The 22,185-nt window shown below is 38.9% G+C and overlaps 2 protein-coding genes across 2 annotated transcripts; one reads left to right on the top strand and one right to left on the bottom strand.

Moving 5' to 3' along the window:
- Positions 1 to 1,209: 1,209 nt before the first annotated feature.
- Positions 1,210 to 6,314, bottom strand: trpc6b (transient receptor potential cation channel, subfamily C, member 6b). The gene is made up of 11 exons (XM_075474561.1): positions 5,568 to 6,314; positions 5,234 to 5,419; positions 4,925 to 5,089; positions 4,527 to 4,743; positions 3,790 to 4,017; positions 3,124 to 3,388; positions 2,786 to 2,981; positions 2,428 to 2,634; positions 2,177 to 2,233; positions 1,835 to 1,910; positions 1,210 to 1,730 (listed from the first exon to the last, which is right to left on the bottom strand). The coding sequence occupies exons 1-11, from the start codon at positions 6,312 to 6,314 to the stop codon at positions 1,561 to 1,563; spliced, it is 2,514 nt and encodes an 837-aa protein (XP_075330676.1). The 3' UTR covers positions 1,210 to 1,560.
- Positions 6,315 to 9,735: 3,421 nt separating this feature from the next.
- cep126 (centrosomal protein 126) lies at positions 9,736 to 19,183 on the top strand. Its single transcript, XM_075472894.1, has 11 exons — positions 9,736 to 10,044; positions 10,248 to 10,367; positions 11,276 to 11,421; positions 11,509 to 11,608; positions 11,777 to 11,912; positions 13,621 to 15,550; positions 16,827 to 16,942; positions 17,252 to 17,324; positions 17,820 to 18,029; positions 18,156 to 18,220; positions 18,310 to 19,183. The coding sequence occupies exons 1-11, from the start codon at positions 9,887 to 9,889 to the stop codon at positions 18,388 to 18,390; spliced, it is 3,135 nt and encodes a 1,044-aa protein (XP_075329009.1). The 5' UTR covers positions 9,736 to 9,886; the 3' UTR covers positions 18,391 to 19,183.
- Positions 19,184 to 22,185: the final 3,002 nt, after the last annotated feature.

Below are 22,185 nucleotides of genomic sequence, written 5' to 3'. Positions count from 1 at the left end.
GATAGCTTAGTGAATAAATTAGTCAAAGCAGCAATAAATTAATCCCTTTTAGTTTTCTTCAAAAGATAATTATGATTTTTTGTTTTAATCTTAAGATGCTCCTTTATTTATACTTATTCATTCATCCTATCCTCTTTATCTTTGTTTATTTTGCACTTGCATCTCTTTAAGGATGCTTAAAATGAAAAAAAAAAAGCCAATTTAAGCTGAATATTTTGACTGTGTACAAGACAGGAAGAGACTTTAAACATGAAGAATATCGTCTGGCATCTATTGTATATTTCTTAAAATCATCGTGTTGGAATGCCACTTACCTTATTTGACTCATCTTACTTTTTTCTGTTATCCCAGTTAGATACGAGAACAGGTTTTACTATTCAAGTTAATCAGTCAAGTATGGATGTTGCTGATGCATGTAGTCATGATGCACACACAGTCCTTGGCCATATCTTCTGCGTCATGTTTTTAACAACATCAGTGGGGATTCTCATGCTGTGGCATTAGTCTGGATAACAGTGACACATTCATATCTACAAGATGTGTTCTTCAAATGATGGAATGACCTACTTTTCTCACAAGATTTTAATTTTTAAATCTGGCTCAAAGTTACAACCTTCAAATCCTTGTGCAACACATTCTGATACTTTTGTAGATCAAGTTTTCCACTGCTCTTTTTCAGGCTCTGTACTATATTATAATATAATGTGATATGATTTCCATACAATATATAGATAATTTTTTTTCTTTTTTAACGTACTTTGTTGTTCTAATAGGAGTTAGGTGTGTCATTTTTCTTTCTCTCAGCTTTGCTTCACTGAGGAGCTTGAAAGATGAAGTGTGATAGCTTTTATTCCTCTCATCTGACTATATGGAGGTGAGCTGTTTGTCTACACAAGATGTCAGAGTGTTCTCAGACGTGCTTCTCATAGCAAGCACGAGAGAGCATAGCAGCATCTGTGTCGATAGTTTTAAAACACATAAACCCTACAAACCAACATTGATTTTAATTACATTTATTAAACATTATGCTCAGGTAATCAACATTTTAATGAGGCATACTATTTCATCTTGTTTGAATATCTAGCCAAAAGTCCATTTTATTAACTTTAGGGTCATATTACAGGAAAAAAAAAAAAAAAGCTTTGATTTCACATCTGTACTGACTAAACAGCAAACCTACCACTGACATATTAAAACACATGTTCTACCTGAACTACTTTTCTCCTCTGCATATATACATATAAATCATCTCAAACATTATAACCTGGTGACAACTGGCCGCATAATCATACGTTAACAATGAGTAGTGCGTATTAGTGTAACAGAGACAGAGCAACAAGAAGAAAAAACAGAGTGCCACCATGTGGTTAACTGTTCCATGACAGGCTCAGGATTAAAGATAAGTTCTCAATCAAAAATACGTTTTTGTAACAAATTATCTGAGTTTAACTTAAGATATTTCCTAATGTTGGCTTTAGGACCATTTTTCTCTGACTAATTGCTTCACTAAGGAGAGGATATAAGTGTGTGCAATAACTACTTCGCTAATGTTTCCGTTTTTTATGAGAGTACATCCAGGTCTTGCTGCTGCTGCTCTTCTGTCTGGTTAACATGGATAACCTCTCCCAGCTGCCGGATGAGCTCTGCCAGCGTCTTCATATCATGGTTCCCCCTTTCCAGGAGCTCATAGCGAAGACTGGAGATGTCCTGTTTGATCTCTTTCAGTTCTCCTGTGGGACAGAAAGTGAACGGCATAAAAAAATGTTGTTTTTTTCCTCTAATTTGGTGATTCAGACATGAAACGCAATATATCCAGGAAACCTGCCGAGCTTACCTTCATTTACTTCGTCATTGTCTTTATCTGTCTGTGCTTTTAAGATGTATCTTTTGATGAGGCAGTTCATTATTTTCTGTAATGAAGAATGGACTTTTTGAATGTCAAACCGATGAGCCCACAGTTCCTCAAAGAAGTAACTTTGTTTGGGGGGGTGGACATGTTTAATAAAACACTTACTTATTACACATTAAGTGCTTACATATACCGACTACAGCAGTTTTGGTAAGGTACTAAAATCATTTATCTTCAAATGTGTATGTGTGCAATGCTTTCCACAGGAAAGAGAATTTGCAGTCAGTTAAACAGCTCAGTTCATTTAGGAAATTAAATCTGCTTTACTTGGTGACGAGTTGGAGGATGAGAGGATTCCCCTTTCAGTCCTTCCTGTTGCCTTAACTGAATAACAAATACAAAGAGGAGTTGTTCATGCAGCACATTTATATATTTACAGGATATTATCATCATCATTAACATTATTATTTTACAGTATTGCCTAAAATAACCATCTTAATTTACTATTTCATACTATGTAACCCACATAAAAACCCTTTTGTCATGCATTATATTGGCTTCACTGTCTGATGCCTCACATTGTTTAGCTCCACTTCATCATTTGAATTTTCACTGCTTTTGCTTGAAGGTGCATCCCAGAGAAATCCCTTGATTCCCAGCAAGAGGGAAACCATAGAGCTGGGGCTGGGTACGAGGTTGAAGGGCACAGGCAGTGTGCTAACATGCTCAAAGTAAGAGAACCACAGCTTGGCTCTGGCAAATTTCCACTCAACATCAGCGTCATCCTGCACAATAGATAAGAGCCGGTGATGAGGGGTAAAATATAGGGAAAACATTTGATGAGCAACAGGGGAATATTCAGAATGATAATGGATTTGAATTCTTAGATAAAACAAAAATGAACATTCATTTAGAAATGTGGATGATTAAGCGTACCTCAATTTCTTGGAAGGAGCTGTTAAACATTGCTATGAGCATATTCAGCAAGACAATCACCATGATGATGTTGTACACTCCGTACAAAACGTAGCCTATATTCTCAATGAACTTATGGTTGATGTTAATGACCACTGATTTTACTTCCGACAGTCCAAAAATGGCCCAAAATAATGTTTTAAAGCTTTCTTCCATGCTAGAGGAGTGGAAAACAGAGGGAAAAAACAGTGCAGGTAATGTTTTAGTCTTACATCAAGTTCTAATGCAGTCGTAAAATATTTCATACTTTTCCTAAAAATTCTGAAATTGCAACTATGTAAATTGTGGTTGACACATACGTTGTGAAGGCATTGTTGTATTTGGCTCCAAGGTAGTATGAGTACAGGTTGAACATTCCCACCATGAATGCCACAAACACTGTTATAAAGATCACCATGAATTTAAAGATATCCTTCACTGTTCTTCCCAGAGAGATCTGCAGAGGCCCAAACCTCTCGTTGGCAGGCAGGATGTATGCAATACGAGAAAAACTCAGCACAACAGCGATTGCATAGAGGCCCTCAGAAATAAGCTGCGGGTCTGACGGCATCCAGTGAATTCTGGCTGAAAATAGAGGACAGTCAACTTTCATCTATGAATATCACCACCCATGTTAGGTTTTCTTGATTAAAAGAACAAAATAAGCTGGATTTTTTTTGATAATGAACAAACCAAACCAAAATAGCTGTAATAATGCTATTTATACATTTAAAAATTGGTAATTCTGCGTATAATTTGTTAAGAAAAATTAAAGGTGTTAAAGGGTTACTTTGTACTTTGTATAAAAGGTTGTACTTTCATGTATTTCATGTACTTCCATGTTTTTAGAGTCAGTTTCAAGTGTAAAAAGGATCTAACCTAAAACCTGAGTCTGACCCCCTTTAATAGCAGCATTCATGTTTGAGATCACAATGAAAAAATATTTGAATCATACAGCATAACTGGATTCCTTGGTCCACACTTACCAAGTTGGAAATACTGAATCTCGAAGGGCAAGGTCATGTTAGTCGGGTCATTGGAGTGCTTGTCAACGTAACACTGAGCAGAATGTGCATGCCAGAAAGCCATTAATCTGGCAATGAAAGAGGTCATAAAAATGGTCAAAATGCTGAAGTCCAGGAGATTCCAGGGTTCTGAGATGTATTCCCGAAGATCTTGCGACCAAATATCTTTACATTCTTCCCAGATTTTCCCTGTTTAGAAAATAAAGGGAAAAAAAAACATTTTTATTACATTATTTGATTGACAGGAACACTGATTTTCTTTTAAGTTAAAAGTTAATGTACAAAAATTATTTTTAAAAACTTATATTGATGGTCAAAGCATTTGGGATATGGCTCAAAGTTCAAGTTTTATCTTTCCTTTTTATATCTGGAAAATCATTTTCAATTGAAATCTTTTATAGAGCACGAGGTAAGTGGAATTTAAAGCGATATGTGGGTCATTCATTAGCACAAACAGAAGATGATCTAATAAGAAATGACTCTTGATAGAGTAGACATGACCCAAGCAGGAATTATGACATCATTGGTCCTACGTGTCATTTTAAATGTAGGAACCTGACGTAAATCATGACATAAAGATGAAAAGGAAGAACAAAGTAACATAATGGAAGCATTTACAAACTAAATGAAACAGTTTGATGGGTAATTGTTATTGAACAAAAAAAAACTGGTCGGGATGGAAAGTTTGCACTCCTGACCTATAACCCAAGAAATGATGAGCATCTCCATCCAGGAGAAGGAGGTGGTCTTCACCCGAAACAGCTGTGAGGGGTAATCGTGGGTGGTCATGTTAGGCAGCAGAGATGTTCCTGCAAAGCGGTCTGCTGCGTTCAGCACCAGTAGACTCAAAAATATCACGAAGGAGGCCGCATGCGCCACAAACTTCAGGAAGGGTCCACACAAAAGTTTCCCCAACTGAAGTGAAAAAAGTATTCAAAATAAACTTCGTATCAAGCTGACAAACCCACAGTCCACTTGTATTATTGGCATGATGAATAATGGACTCAGTGCATCGGTTTATTTAAACTACAAACATGGATTTACACTGAATCAATATTAAATGTTAATGGAATAGAACAACATTTTTGTTACTCACCTTACTTGTTGGTGCTATCCAGTAAATAAAAGCCAGAACAGGCAGCCCAGCAGCTACACCAAGGACAAGAAGAATTTTAAATGCTATTGTCTGCTGGCGCAGTCCAGACACGTTCTCGTACCAGATAGAGCGGAGCTGCTGTTGGCAGTTTGGATGTGCAACAAACTGCTCCGTGGGAAATACAAGTGTTGGGAGAGTGTGTTTGTGAGACAGAGAGAGAGTTTGGGAGGCTTACTTATGATATAGTTAACAATGGGTTTAATGATAAATATCTAAAAAAAAAAACTGTGACTGTGCTCTCATACTTACCTTTTTGACTTCATATTTTATTGCAAGTTTTAACCTGATAAGGTTTTGTCTACCAAAGACTTCGGAGCGAGGACACGATTCAGCGTCCCCGTTTAAGATGGCCTCCACTTCCTCCGTGTTCCGACACAGATCCAGGAGTCCCACCACAAAGTCTTTACACTGCATGGACAGTTTCTTATAATCATTCTGCAACACAGGGAGGCAAAATAAAATATACAACAGGACGTTTGTGTTTCAAAACTTACTAAAAAATTCACAAAACCTTTTCCCGGTGAAGGCTACATATTATATAGAGCTATTGTGTTTTTGTGAAAAGCAAAAGAAAACACTATACCTTGAACTCCTTCTCAGTGTTGGCCATAACTGCAAGCTCATTGCTCAGGTCCAGAGCTGCCATCACAGGGTCTTCATTAGAAAGGCAAAGAAATGGTGGGCTGGCCAGACCTCGATATGCATTGATGCGGGACTGTGAATGGCTAAAAGCGTCACGCCACTGATCCTCACTACACGTCCCGCATTGACAGAAGTAGTCATGCGGTCGCTCTATGCGAGCCCCCCTTGAAAGGAGTATATGCACTATTTCGTACTGGTGGCACTGTGAAGCCAGGATGATGGGAGTGATGTCATGAGAGAAACGTGTGCCATCCTCATCATAAGAAAAAAAGTCATCGTGTGTCTCCGTCTGGCTGGGGCTGTTCGTCAGTCTCTGACCATCTGCAAAGGCCTCGTGGCTCAAGATGGCCTCGACTATGCGGATGTAACCTTTACTGATGGCTAGCAGCAAAGCATCCCCAATTCTCCCGAGGTCTTTCTTCTTAAGAAGGAGCTTAGTGACATCTAAATGCTCGTTGGCAACGGCGAGCTGCAGTGCATTTTGGCCCATGTAGTTTACGCAGTTGATGTTGAGGTGAGGAAGCTCCTCTAGGATCCGCCTCACTTCAGGAGTATTGCCATACTCAGCAGCTTCTAAAAAATCTTCCTCAGTCATAGAGAGACAGGAGGAAGATTGAGCTTGAAACAGGTAACCGGCTCCCCGTAAAGCTTGTCTCCGGGGTTTAGCCACGACCTGCCCCTGCATCATGGTTTTCCTTTCACTGCTCCATCTAAACACAGATAAGCATGTTTTAGTCACATGATGCTTTTATTAAATCATGAATTAAATAAGTCAGGACAAGTAAGATTTCCTATGAAATTCTCATACAGCAGACATATTGATTGCTCAAGAAATAAATAGTAAAACGCATATCTGTCATCAGTTGGAACCTTTTTTCACCAGTCCACAGAAATGACCAATCCTCACTGACCAATTCTATTCTATCTGTCAAAGATAAACAAATCAAAGAGTGAAATGAATCTGGCTGTCTGAAGGAATCTCAGTGAATGAAGGCCAGGACTGAAAACTCCAACCAGATCAGTGGGATCTTTGAGCCTTCAGGGAGCGCTGCGTGAGAAGCTGCCATGCTCACATGATCAATATATCCACCTGAGCTCAGGAGGACCCTGGAAAACTGTTTTTACTCAACACAGCCTGTTACTGCATCCAGAAATTGAACCTGTATTACACAAAGGAGGAAGCCATATGCTGACTCTGGGGCAACACTGCTGAGTTCTCTGAGCACAGGAGAAAACTGACAAAAAGTTATATTTGACAAAGATAAGAAAGTTATTAGAGAAAGGTGAGAAAGCCAGCATCTGTAATGGCATAGGGGGGCATCAGTGTCCATTACATACATGTGGAGGTACCATCGATGCACAGACGTTTATTGAACTTTTGGAGAGACATATGCAACCAGTAAGGCAACGTCTTTTCCTGGGAGGTGTTTTTTTTTTTAAGCAGGATGATGCCAGAACTTGTGAAGGACTTAAAACAGCTTGTCTGACACGCTTGATCTGCATCCTGCTGAAAACGTGTAGAGAATAATCAGACAACAACACTCGTTTAACACTCTTTATTTATTTATCTTTTTTTATTGTCTTGCGGACATAAAATTCTAGATTTGTTTACATTTTATAACTGCAGTGGAGCCGGTCAGAGGACACATGGAATAAAGGTTCAAAAACAAATGAACATTTCTGTTCCAATTTAGATAAACTTCCCATCATTTGTGGAAACTGTAGCAAACAGATTGATAAGATCAGCTCCATCTATAGTTCCAGAATTGACCGTAGAGACTAAGTAGCAGCAACCCAAACACTGAATGTGTTTGCACACATCAATGTGCAAAGCGCACTTGGTCTCAGCTGACTTATAACTCACACTAGGCGACATGTGTGACACCACCCACAGATTCATCATCTGCTCTCTCTGCACTGGCTTTCCACTCAGCTTCTGCCTGTTCTTTCCCAAATATATTTTACTTTTCTGGAATATTACACAGAAATGATGTCTAGGACATAAATAAGTGCTACTGTTTCATCATATAAATCCTTTAAAGCGTGATGTTAAACACAAACATTGAGCCGGAATCATACTAATGACAGTGACTATTTTTAATGCTAATTGTATCTCATGTTACTGCCAAACAAGTAAATCCACTTTCTGTTTAGTAATTACATTTGAATAACTTTGTTATCTCTGGGGCTAATTCAGCACAGATGACTCATGATGATTAGAAATGATGACAACGCCCCTTTATTCAGACATAATTAGTAGCAACCAGATCTTACTCATCATAATAATATGATAATACACACAGAAAATACAGAATTTGTTCTTGTACACAGGCAAATTATTGATCTGTAGCATCTATCCAATATTATCTGAGACAAGCTAAATTGAAAATGGTGCCCTGCTGTTCATCCAGGGAAGGTGAGAAAATCCCAAATCCTTAATTAAAATGGAATTAACGGGATGAAGCTGACCTAAAAGCAAAATGCTGTAGCTTCTTTGTGTTTTAAAAGACAAAAGTACACGCCTGGATTTCAGAGAATTCCCTAAAGTATTTCTTCTGTTGCACTTCTGTGTCATGACAAGCAACCAGGATGCAAATCAAATAAAGTGATGAATCAGTTAAAAAGCAAAAGAGTCACAACTGTTTTGTTTTGTTGTGGTAAATAAGAACATAATTTCACAGATATAATAATAATGAACCCAACAGATTGTTACACTCACCTCGGAGAGGAGTGATCCGTTACATAACTTTACAGGCATTGCAGCACAGGCTACTGAAAAGATAAGAAACAAAACTGCGTCCAAACAAGGTCAGCTGCTCCGGAGAACCCGACTCGCGTTGCTTCAGGACCACCTGTCACACTGACTCCCAGTTCATCCCACCTTAGGTCTGCGTCCTGGTTGCGTTTACGTAGAAATGGGCGGTTTTCTAGCGGATTTTACGGTGACTCCTGGAATGGGGATTACAATGTTTAATTTCCTTGATTTTTCAATAACTGTACAGGTAAGTCCCATAGGGAAGAATTTGTATCTGAACTAAAAGTCTGTACTATAAGATTATTTTCTGAAAAGTGTTTGTAATAGTTAAGACAGTTGGCTGAAACTCTATCATACCATATACTGAATATTTTAACACTGCGAAGACAGATTATGCAGCTTCTCTGATCCAATGACAGCAAACAATTACGAAAAAGCGGATTTTCTCAAATCCTCTTAACTCATGGTGCAATCAAATCTAAAAGGTAGAGGCAACCAACAGTCTTTCGTTTTTCTGCGAGGATATTCCCCTTTGAACAAGTACATGATCCCTATGAACGGTTTCAAATGAATGTGTGTGCTATTGGTGAGTATTTGGAAACAGTTTTACAAACCAATTCCCACAGAAAGTATGGGGAAATTCCTGAAATGTGTTCAACACTGGTAAAAAAAAAAAAAAAAAAAAAAAAAAAAGTTAAATATAACATTTTTGTTTTAGTTAGTTTCATTACCCTAAGATATGATCTGAAGGCAAATTAAAAAATTAAAAAAAAAAAATGCTGTAGATTTGTATGTAGCAAATGTTTATTCACAATTTTTTTTATTTTATTTATTTTTATTTTATTTATTTTATATTTATTTTATATTTATTTTATATTTATTTTATTCTATTCTATTTGTTTGTTTTTACTTTAATTGTTTTCATATCTTTTAGTGTATGCTGCTGCAACAAAACAATTTCCCAAATTGGGATGAATAAAGTATTTATCTATCTATCTATCTATCTTCAAACTCTGTCTCGTTCTAACTTCCACCTCAACGTTATCTAATTAATCTGTATTTTGTAAAATCGTACCGCACATAATTGTTCCATGTATCAATCGTGGTAAAAAAAAAAAAAAAAAAAAAAAAAAAAAAAAAAAATGATAATGATTTATTTTTGTTTACTTTCTGTTTTACTAAACTCTTGTCCTAAACAAAAGTTCATCCATATGTTGGTGTTGATTTTATATCTTACGACACTTTGAGATGCATTTGAAAGCAGCGTGACGCTGTTACGTAGCGGACTCTGGCTACGTAACGCAACCGTCCTGGTTGTCAAGGGGCTGCGTCCTCTGTTGCTATCATGGATGGACTGTACGCAGACTGAGCTCAAGTGGGAAGTCGGACAGTATTAAATGTTTTTTTTCTTACTCTTTAAAAGCCTAAAGAGACTGTCTTTGCTCCAGAAAAGTTGATGCGATGTGGAATCGAAAATTACAAGTTTCTCGACGTCCTGAGAATGGATGAATGAGTTAACATTTCCCGGTGTGACGTTTCCAAACGGTACAACTAAGCAGCCGCTCGGCTTTGCTCAGCGCTGGACCTGCGTGTTTGCTGCTGTCATCAACAATCAACAGTCTCGGAGGATGCAAGTTCTTCAGGACAACTTCTTCTACCATTCGTATCCTCTATGCATTTAGTTATTAATCAGCTAAAATGATAGAATGTTTCCCTTACATCTACACCTGTTGTGATATAAATAAAGCTTCGTTAGAGATTTTGAGATCATTGAGGACCAAAGCCGTCATGTGATCATTCTGAACCATTAGGTGAATTATCATTTACCATTAAATGACGTTTCTCTCCTTAGCAGCTTACTTCCAGGAAATCGAGGTTTGGAGATGATGGAGATCTCGAAAACGAGAGACAATGTTTGGTTGACGAGCAGAAGTTATGCAAAGCCAGGGCTCGCAAATTTTCCATGGATACCAACAGACGCAGAAAGTCAGTTTAATATCTATCTATCTATCTATCTATCTATCTATCTATCTATCTATCTATCTATCTATCTATCTATCTATCTATCTATCTATCTATCAACTTTTCCATAAAGCGTGTTTGATAGTAGGCTAAGTGAGCAGCCCCTTTCATTTAATTTCCTCTGGAAACAGGCAGGTATACAGAGTTCATTGTCTGGCCTGACATTTTATTATCTGTCCTCGGCTTTGCACGTTTGTCGACAGGATTTGGAGGTGTAGGCCTGGATGTAGATCTATTGTGAGAAAGTAGTCACTTCTCTGATTACTAAATCTGGAACGCTCATCCCCTTTGAGGCTCAATCCCTTACAGATACTAACACCCTTCTAATTGTGTGTTTGATTATCAGAAGAGGCTAGAAGTGAGTGGTCTTTAGCTTTAGCTGTATATATATTTTTTTTTCCTAAAGAAAGTGCAGCTAAAGAATATATCTGTGCAAGATAAAGCAACAAACAAAACAATGAATCATATTGAATGGAAATGTTCTTTTAAAATACATAAATATTCATGTTATATAACAAAGATCTGTGCATTTTTAACCCAGCAGATACATGTTAACTAGCATTGTTAAATGTTAGTTAACATTTAAATAAATGCACACTGCTTTTGTTTACAATGATTATTATTCTGTGTAGTTAAAAGAAAAACTTAATGCTGAACTTGACTGACCCCGTTGTTATTAACAGTTCACTTGCAGCTTGGCTTTCTCAGCTGAACCCCTAAGTGACTGGTTGCTGTTATTTATTAATGACCGCGCTGAAAACATATATCAAAGATCCGACTCAGGTTTCTGTAGCCAAAACGCAGCCAGACTATATTTAATCAGTAAATACGTGCCTCGGGTTGGTGCTCTGCTCTTTTTTTTCACGGCTCAGGGCTTTGGATGAAAGACGGCGCCAGTGGGACATGCAGGAGCAACGTCTGAGAGAAAACATCCTACAGCAACGTAGACAGCAAGTACAGGATGCAACTGAGCGCTTCCAGAGAGCACATCTGCCTCCCTCTCAGAGATACAGACAGTGTTAGTCTAAAGTTTTACGCCCACTGGTTAGAACTGAGAAATAATGTCACACTGCAGTTTGTTGATGTTTCCTTCGTGGTGTTCTAGCTTTAAGAAGAACTGCTGCGAATATTGAAGATGCACTCAGTCAAATTCAAGGCACCAGCTGGCAATCCTCTTTCTTGTCCAGCAACACAAACATTAGCAGGTGAGACATCATGCACAGCATGAAACCAGAATTAGACCCCGATAGATTAGCATCTCAAACTGTTCTTTAGATTTCCTCTTTGATATATTGATATTTTTCATGTGTAGCCTTTCTTACTGGCTGGAGAATTGGTACTTGTTATTTATATCTTATCTCTTTGTCTTGAAGAAGCTGCACTTCGTCTCCTAAGCCTCCCACTGTTTCTAAATCCTCTCATCGCCAAGCCCTCTCTGCTGTGGAGGCCTACACTAAACTGCTTCAGGAGCAGAGCAGAACAGAGAAGTATCAAGATGACAGTGCACAGGTATTCAGTTTGGTCATTTCTTTTAGACGGGTCACATTTGGGGGAGCAAAAGACATTTTTCTGCATGTTCTGACAAAGATGTTGACATTAGAATTTTAATTTAAAATATTATTTCTGGTTATATCATCATTTTTATGGGAGAACCTTGTGTTGTCAGATGCTGTTTTGTGCATCTGACAGTTTGTTGTCCTCTGCTAAAAGATCACTTATTATTCTTTAAATCTTTGTCCTATTATCAGCCAGTCTTTGTTTTGTAAGATATTATGATAACCTCTTTTTAAACATTAAAGTTTCAGTTTAGTAAGTGTCTGAAAGTTGCAGCAGGGGAGAGGAAAGGCCTGAAAGGAACCCAACATGAAGTAATAACTCAAATTAAGCGTTCATTTTGAAATCTTAACGCCAGCTGGGTGTTCATACTCTGCACTCACAGTCACCCTCACTACAGGGTCGTTTCTGTATTAGAGTAGCTTACAATGTTTTTGTACTATTTGAAAAAAAATGTTCATAGTAAGAAACCTATTTTGTTCTCCAATCCACACATTTTCAAAATGCTTGCAGAAATCTTAAACTCCTCTATACTCTTACTCTGCAATATATATACATGATATTTTGATTCTGAACACAGTTAAGAAGGAATTAGACTTTGAAAATGGGGCTTGAGTATTGAACCCACAGGGGTTGGCAGTGGGAGTAATGTTAGCTCAAATGCATCTTTTTGCATCACTGTCAAAGTAAAAAGTCCCCTAGGGGGCAGCACTGTGACATAAACCTAATCTGCCACCAGTGTGGCCAATCTTGATCTCCACAAGCTTCCACTTCCTCTGATCAAATCTGTGTTGGAAAATAGATATTCGTGACTTGTTTTTATGGGAAACTCTCCATCAGTTACAGAAAGGACATATAAGAAGTACCTGTTAGCACAAGACATGGATTCTTATTGTTCAACATGTCTCTTTATAGCATTGAAAAAGTAAATATGTCCACATAGAGTATCACACAACTTATTGAAGCAAGTGTAATGTCCCACTTACACCTGAGTTTTGTGTATTAGCAGACCAGAATACATTTTAATTATGCAATATAAGTCAGGTTTATGCAGTTGTTCTTCGTAAAGTAACTTATCAAGTGCTTTAAAAGTCTATGTTCAGCTCAAATGTTTTACTTTTTATATTTTTATGAAATACAACATTTACAGGTTGGGAATAAAGGGCAGTTTCCACACAAAGCAAAGAAAAATCAAAGTAACACAAAAAAGTGAAATAATTTAAAGTCTGTTATTTTAGTTTATTTACTGACTGAGAGGAATGTGTTTTCATGTTAATTTCAGTTCCACAAATGTGCAAAAACACATCATCCCTTTTACTTGTTAGAGTTTCCATTATAGGCCTAAATGTTGTGCAGTTTATGACTGTTCACTGTCAGTCTTTGCATAAAAGTTAAAGGTAAAGCTGGCAAGAGCTAACCTGCAAATCCATTTTATTCAGAGGAGTAGTAGTAGAAGTATTTTCCCAGTATAAAGTACAATATGTTGACATAGCAGTACATCACCAGTGCCACTAGAACAACATCCAGGTAAATCACCCCTCCTTTTTTTTTCTTTCTAAGATAACTATTATTTTGCTTCTGTGTTTCCGTCATAGATATACAAAGAGTTGTAAACTGTCATTAGCTTTTGACTGATCAGCTCCTTTTGGCATCCATATTTTAGGGCAGCCACCTGTCTGAGTGCTGTAATTCTGAAAGCCTTTCAAGCAAGGACAGTTTGGAGAGTGAGGACCTAAACCAAAGCACAATAAATCCACAGTGTTCCTGCTCATCATTTTTTCTGGACTCTGAGAAGGTCCCTCCGGATCTGAGAAAGCAAAACGATTTGTGTCCAACATCAAGTCTAACATCTGCCCCAGCGATGATGCTTCCTGATGACAATGTTGCCCATTCAAGAAAACTGCAGGAACCCAAGGAAGACAAACAAGAGGACTCTGACTGGCCTAAAAACATCATGCATGTTTCTAAAACTTCTTGGGGGTTCACATCTAAAGAGCAAAAGCCTAAAACAGAGAGCTGGCCTTCTCTGCACAACATGTTGGCTATTTGTGAAGTCACTAGTGGAGACCCAGAGCGCTTAGAGGTAAAATCCTTCCAAGATGGTCCAAGTGACAACATCACTGTTCCAAAGCAAGTTATTTACAGCAACACAGCAGCTAATTCATCATATCCCAACACAGAGGATTTGTTGGATCTCAGACAACAGAGGATCCATGACGACGATCAGTTTAGATATCCGTCAGATGCAGATACTCCTTTCCCTCCCAAAAATAGCAACTGGAAAGGCATTTTGTTTGATAATTGTTTTAAAGATAGCACAACAGATAATTTGTCAAACAGTGCCCTTGTACAAATGGGAAAGGAAAAACACAATGTGCAGCCCCAGAGAGATCCCTGTACTTCCATTAATAATCTTAATAAGGTTTCAAACTCTGAGTGTGACATTGAGAAGCCCGTAAATGCAGCATCGCTGCTCCATGCAAGCCTGACTAATATTGAATCAGACAAGCTTAAGTGTCCTCACTGTCCTGACGAGGAAGAGCAAAGATTACCCGTGTCAGCGGCAACGTCTCATTCAGTGTGTGAAGTTAAATTCATTAAAGGAATCCTTAAAAAGCAGTCCAAATATGTGTCAGGAGATGCCGCACGCATGTGTGGCTCACAGCGTTTGATTTTTGCAAATCATGTAGCATTAGCAATAAGAGATAGTGTTGAATTATCAAGAGCAAAAACGAAGGATGTGGGGGTCAGCAACACCGTAAAAAAGAAGCTACGTTGGTTTGATGAGGTCCACTTGGAAAAAGAGGCCAAAGAACAGAAGACCGTGAAACAGGTGAAAGGCAAGTCTTCCAGTCTGTCTCAACCAAAAACCAACTCAGAGGACCACCAACTAAGCCTCATTACAGACTCTGAGCCCAGCATGGCCGCTGCAGACTCCAATGGTTATCATTTTACAAAAGAAGCATGGACAGATGTTGGGGTTCAAGTCAACTTGCTGCAAGAACAAGCAAACGAGGTCAAGGTGCCCCGGAGCAGCGCCAGGACCAGTGGCCCCAAAGTCCCACGGAGAGAGCGTCCGGCCAGAGTTGGAGCGGGTCCTGTTTCGTTGCGAACAAGAAAGGGCACTGTCATGCGACCTCAATCTGCCACCGAGGTGAGTCAGATTGCTAAAACCCAAGGGAAGATCATGGTACCCCGCCCACCTCCTCGGACAGACTCTGTGGAAAAAAAGACACCTTGCATCACCAAGACCCCATATGGCAGGGATTGCACCAGCATCAACTATAAACAGGCTCTGGTTATGGAGCAGGCCCTGCGCAGCAACTCCGAGGGATTCTTCTCACCAAACACACATCCTGTCATTACAACAGATAGTGCTGTTATGTACACAACTCTGCCACACGCGTTTACAAGCCATTTCCCAGAGGACGACATGAAAAGCATGCTCATTTCAGGTCAGCAAGAGACTCACAGCAACAGAAGAAGAGGCACAGTGCGCAGTGAGAAAGGACTCTGTTTGAATTGCACTCCCACAGATGAGGAGATTTCACAGCTCTGGCACGGTGTCCGCTGTGCTTTAAACACAAAGGATGGTAATGTACATTTTGTCTGACAACCCCTCACACAGCTTCGGCTTGAGCTAAATGTAGTATTTTTATACTGTTTTCTCAGGCTTCTTTGTTTCCAATCATTAGCAATCCAATGATAGATCATGCAGTGTGACTACCTGCTAAAGTGGAGCTGGTAACACAGTTCTTTATCCTAAAAACAAATAAGGTTGTTGTGAATTTTCTCATTTAGGTGTAAAAACCCTCTAACTAAAGGGGAAATGCAGTGATACAGCAGCATGATGTCTGTGTGACTGACATTTTCTAAAGTTTTCCATTCTACAGGACAGCTACTTCTCATGATTTCTCTTAATCTGCTTTGTTTCGTCTGGTATTTAGTCTTTACTGCCGTTTGTGTTTTCTTAATTTACTGAATTTATGGCATTATTGTCCTATTTGTCAAGCTCATTTCTTATTATTGAAAAGTGAAAAAGAAAGAACCTCTATCAGTTCTACAGTTTTACATATCAGCACATAAAAAATCCTACGATCCTTATCAGGCCATAAAACGAAGTAAACGCAACCTCAGACGAACAACAACACATGGCACATTACACCATGTCATTAATTATTTAAAATGAACGAAGCCAACATGCAGCAGCAGTCTGTGAAAACTCAGCATGCCCTCAGTGCTTCCACAGGAATTAAGTAGTCTCAGCAACTTTACCCCAAGGTCAGACCATATAATGCTTAACAAAAATGCAAAAAGCCCAAGAGCTACATGTCAGACTCTTCAGTTTGCATGCTAAATATTCAGTTTCATGACAGTACAGTTAGGAAAAAAGACTGAATAAATAGTCTTTCTCTAAAAAGAACATGGCAGCACAGCTTAGGTTTGCAAAGTTGCATCTGAACAAACCACAAGACTTCTGGAACAATGTCCTTTGGAAAGACCAGACCAAAGTGGAGATGTTTGACACAGCATTTCAGCGCCTCATACCAGCTGTCAGGCCCAATGGTAGATGGGTGATGATTTGTGCTTGTTCTGCAGCCACAGGGCCTGGGCACCTTGCAGTCATTGAGTCGACCATGAACTCCTCTAAAAACCAAATACGAGGCCATCTGTCTGACAGCTACAGCTTGGCTGAAATGGATCATGCACCAGGACAATGATCCCAAACACACCTGCAACTCCACAGCAGAATTGACAGAGGGTGTACTTTCTTTTTCACATGACTGTATATGATTTGTCAGCTTTTTCTGTGTGCCCTTTCTCAAATTTGGTTATTTACGTAGTTACGAGCTAGATGTCTTCTCTCAGTAAAAATGCATAAAAGGCTAAGCGTGGAGAGTGGGCGAGCTTTAAGGAAACCCTGTGTGGAGCAGAGCAGAGAGACTCCTGTCTCAGGGTGCAGGAGACTTCTTCTCCCCTCTCAGGTAAGCATATGTGCACAGATGTGCAGGTGGGGGGACAGAGGGAGCATAATTACTGAGGATCACTCAAGGGATTTGTTTGAACTTGTTTGCAGTCACTTTCATGCCGTTCATAGTCTTAGTAAAATTGGCTGCAGCAATTTATTTATTCATTTAACTCCAGTTTCACTAAAGATTGATGAACATATTTTTTAACAGCTTTCTCTCCATTGTTCTTCATCCCTGTCACCTCAATGTTTTCTGCTTAAACTGCACAAATGTAATGTAAAAGCCAGCCTAAAGCATTTAACATGTTTGTTTTATTCTGTGTAGCCTACGAGGCAGACGGCTGAGCTGGTCAAAACATGTTCAGGTACTTGTTGTGACCTGGCCTTTGCAAAAGAAGGTAATGTGATTTCTATTCCAGTTAAAACTAAAGTTTCACTTCTTAAATTGACAGAATTACACTAATGTCATCCCTGGATCATTTCATAAGCACATACACTCTGTGCTGTTTGCACATGGTTTAACACAGGCAACTCTAACACTGTAACCTACAGATGTGTATTTTTTCTTTAAAAGACAGCAGACTCAATCCATCTTTTCACTTAGTTTTGCTAAATTCCTGGATCCATATAGGATCGTGAATATGTTGTCTAATCCCATAAACAGACTCCCTGAATGCATTATACATGGTCTGTTCTAGGATATTTATTAGTTTCTTACTTTTGGAAAAACAGTCAAATTCCACCTGAACGAATGTGTCTGAGCTCTTCAACCACACCAAAACATTTGTTTACCTTTTTGATGATGTAATGTTTTCTCACCTTCAAAAGCAACGACATTAAAGTGGAAACGAGTAAAAGTGTCTGCCTTTCATGTAACCTTGCATGGACTGCAGGTTTGAAGAGCGCTGCCCACTTACACCTGGGTGAAACACATGCTGAAGGCCTACAGGAGGAGAAGCACGTTGTGGCTGCCATGGAGACGGCCCAAACACAGCGGCCCGGAACAGTGCGACAGCACAGCCAACAGCAGGGGCTCACCACCATATCCTTTGAGGAGAAGAAAATCCTTCTCTCTCTGGACAGACTCAACCACCAGCTGCACTGTGAGCATTCTGTTAAGGCTGTTTGCATTAGACTACTGATGGACTGAAATGTGTGTGATGTGTGTTTAACAGAAACATATTGACATTATGTTATCAAATAACAATGCCTCTCCGTCTACACCGTAGGTTTGCAGGAACATGTGGGAGTTCATTCTGGCACACACGGTCTCGCAGTTATTGAAACACCCGTTGTAAGTATATGTCGGAGATTGCTTTCTTCAACTCTTAAAGTTACTTTGTTCAAAGTGTTTCATTCCTCGCTGCGTTCCTGTATTTTCAGGCAAGAGACGTGAGAGTCGCAGACAAAAACAAGTACCGTGCATCCTCAGCTAACCGCCTCCCATACCAGAAGAGGTTCTGACTTCTAAAGCTTGTTGGTCCACAATGGTCTTCACTGTCGTCTCTGCTTTCTTTCCATACGACATGCAGTATATCTCCATCCAAGCTCTTAATTCCAAAAGTAGGATTGTACCAAACGTGCCTTCTACGGTCCCTTAAATATTAGAGGGATGATTAGCAACGGGACTGCAGAACCAATTAACGTCAGCAGAATGAGACCAGGGAATTCAAGGGAATTTGGAAATTGGTGTGTTGAAATTAGAGCAGTATTTTCACCCAGTGTGTAAGCAATGACACATTACCACAAACATATTTGTGGTATAGCAAAGCCACTCACTGTTAAGCAATCAAACTGTAAGTGCCTATGACAGTGATTCAGTTGGTTTTTATTTAACAAATGCAAATACTGTCTCTTATCCTCTTCATGACCAGTATTGCTCTCTGAATGTACATACATATTTCTCCAAGGTTTCTCATTCCGTGTTTATGTTTTTAAGGTAAAACTATAATTTGGTGGAAACTATTTTTTGACTCCTGAATAAAACTTGTTGTAAACTGATTTGCTCAGTTTGTTTGGCTGCAGCAGCACTTCCTTGGTTAATCAAATGGCAGCCAGTGAATCGGCCGCGGCCTGGAAATGTTTTCTGTTGAAAAGCCGTACATTGCTGAAGGTGTGTTTGTCTTTCTTTCTGTCTGTAAAACATGATTATGTCTAGTGGACCTACAGGCTCAACAAGCTGAGCCTCTGCCAAATTGTTACCCGAGTAACATTTACTGTGAACCTCTTTTTTTGTTGTTATATACCTTTAAATTATTAAAGACTCAAAAGGAAATAGACTATTTTTATTTAATTTATTTTGGTGTATATTTTGTATTTTTCATTAAAAGCTTCTCTGTCATGCTTGCCAAACAACGGGTGCATTAGGGGTAGGGGGTGTTATTGATGTGAGTTCAGTTGCCCCTCCCTCAACAGCGTGTCTGGTTTTGCCCCTCAGTGAGCCTGCTGGGACTTGCTTCAAGAGGTGGAAGAAGTCCACACTCATGTCAACTGTGATGAAACCTCTCTGGATTTAACTGCAGGTTTCCTGAGAGCTTCAAGAAAAAGCTATAAATAATGATGATATGGTCGTTTCACTGTCATGTAGAGTCACGCATGCTCTCCTTTGTATCTTCAGCCAGAGCTGAGAATAGTCAGAAAGAGAGTACAACTGCAGTAGAAGTTAAGTTTAACAAGTTGTGTGAAAAGAGATTAGCAGAAAGGATAGACAGTATCTGCCGTGGTTATTTAAGAGGGGACATTGATGTTATTTCCAATGTTGAAGCAGTTGCTTGCTTAGAAAGAGAACCAGATCAAACCAAATGATCAGGCCACATCACTTCTTTTGTTTTCATAGATTGAATTTCTCAAGAAATCCATTGTATTTCAAGGAAAATGACTAAATTTACAAAGCAAAATACTTTAAATCCACCCTTTTAATTTTCAGTGAGTGAATAAATCTTGATGCACATCGTGTTACATAAAACACTAAAGTACACAGTAGGTGCTCAACTGAAACAATAAAACTGAAAGCAATGACTGACTGAAGGAGAACTCTACAGCAGGTTTGATGCTATTGGTCTGCTCCCATTAATGTTCTGAGTCATCAAGGTGCATATAATGACATTTGAGCCTTAACCAGTGCAACACCCAGAAACTCAACAGGAAAGGGCAATAGAGCAGAAAATAAGGGAAGAGATTTTTACAGATGCATGTCCAAGCTTGAGCTGTGGTCTGTTGTGAAGCTTAATCCCACAAGTCTTCTGTCACATGTAACCCACAATGAAGGGTGACTGTGGTGGCAATATTTCATATGAAGGCAGTTGAGATGAATTGTAACTTTTTCAGTTTGATCAATTTGTTTTTAATCCGTCACAAAGCAAAGGGGAAGGCAAAACAAAAGAATAAAACAGAAACTACAGATATGGGTCTGCAGGAGTGGAGGTAATGGAGGACAAGTACCTTTATACATAACACTGAAAAATAAAGTGATGAAAACACTAAAACTTCACATATCCAGAGTTATTTCTCTGCTACTGACAGTGTTGGCATTGATTAATCCATTTTGAACGAAAGTCACAAAGAAGAGAAAGAAAAAGCTGAAGAAGAGGCACAGTCTGAGTTTGTTTATCAAAAAGATTACTCACAAATTGTATTTACCCATTAAAAACAGTAGGGGGCACTCAAACTCACATCTGTTTACGTGCATTATGTGTAGCAACGCTGTGCGTCACCACATCCGATAATAACACCAGACTTAAAGCGCTTTAAACAAAGTTGACTGAAACGGCCACCTTGACTGTCTGGGTTACAAAATTATTCTAGTAAGAAGAGCTCAGAAACGTGGTTTACTGACATCCTGCAACATCTGAGTGAGAGTGAGAGCCGTTTGGGGGGGTTGACCACAAGTGGCCAAACTCTGCAGAGTGGGTGGTCCCTTTGGATGTGCTGGGACACTGCAGACCATCTCTTAATGTGTCTAAGTGCAGCACAATTGCGTGAAAATGAACACTCTCCACCATACAATGGAAATGTCTCGACTGGCAGCATGTGTGCACAGAATATTTCATTCAAATATGAGGGTCTGTGGTCTGTCATTAAGTTCTGCATTGCTATTCAAATTAATTGTGATATTATAATAGCCTATTAATCATTTAATGTGCATTGAATAGGCACAAAAAATAACCGGATATATCGATGAAAACTCACATTGTTTTTTTTTTTAATCGGAACAAATGAAGTAGGTTGGAGTGGATCATCAAAAAGAAGTAATTGCACGTGCTGTCTAAGCCGTGGGTTAATATTTTTCAATGTTCTAGTAGAAATATTAATTCATATTAAGTAACTGGTGGGCTAAATTAACCAATTAAACTCGAGCTGTTCAATTTACAACAATTTAGAAAGATGACCATGTAACCTAAATTATATTGGACAAGGGGAGCTTTTTAATCTCTCGGGGGCTTTAACGTGCATGTAAGGCTTCATAATCATTTATTCAGTGGATCTATGGGAAAAGATGAAACAGAGCCTCTGTATCCAGAGAGGGAGGATCTCGACAAAATGATTTCTCAATGGAAGAGGGGTCTCATTAGCATGACAATTGTGGGAACTGCATGGGTCTACTTTTCATGAGCACTGTATAAAAATGTGTGAAAGAATAAATAGTTTCATTGCACACACTGATGAGGGAAAGTAGTTTGGGATTGATGTTTGGATTCTTGGGAAAAAGGAAAATAGTTTTCTGTATTATTCTGAGCCAGAATCCAGTACATGCGGAGCAGAAACTCACTCACTGCTCTGTCAGTGTTTTAATAATAACCAACTATAACCTAACACTATAACAAGATTAACATTTTCATTTTCATTATTAATATTCTGATTAATATTTGCACATAAATGAATGAATTTATCACTGAACCCAATTTAAGTTGACTTTTTATTCATCTACATACTTGATCACGCAGTGATTCTGTAATTTATTGAATTGTGGTTGCAAATGCGCCCTGATACGCAACTTAGATTAAGAACTAGTAGCCCAAACGATCGAATTTGCAATAAGAATGACCCAAGATTAAGTGAAAAGTGAAACTGGCCATAGGGTGAAAAATCCTACCGCAAAGTGAGAGTGTTTTCTCACCAAAGCTGTAACATGTTTGATTGGAATTGGGATCTTTTCGGGAGCAGATTTATGTGTTCATGTTTTAAAGTAGTGTACGTTGCGTAAAAACAAGGAAGGTCCCCAGCTCGTGAGGCCCCGCGAGCAACAATGACTGTACCTTT

Source organism: Odontesthes bonariensis, chromosome 9 (genome assembly GCF_027942865.1).
Source record: "Odontesthes bonariensis isolate fOdoBon6 chromosome 9, fOdoBon6.hap1, whole genome shotgun sequence".
NCBI classification, from domain to species: domain Eukaryota; kingdom Metazoa; phylum Chordata; class Actinopteri; order Atheriniformes; family Atherinopsidae; genus Odontesthes; species Odontesthes bonariensis.
The sequence above is the reverse complement of the archived record's forward strand: the minus strand, read 5'-3'. Positions and strand labels throughout refer to the sequence as shown.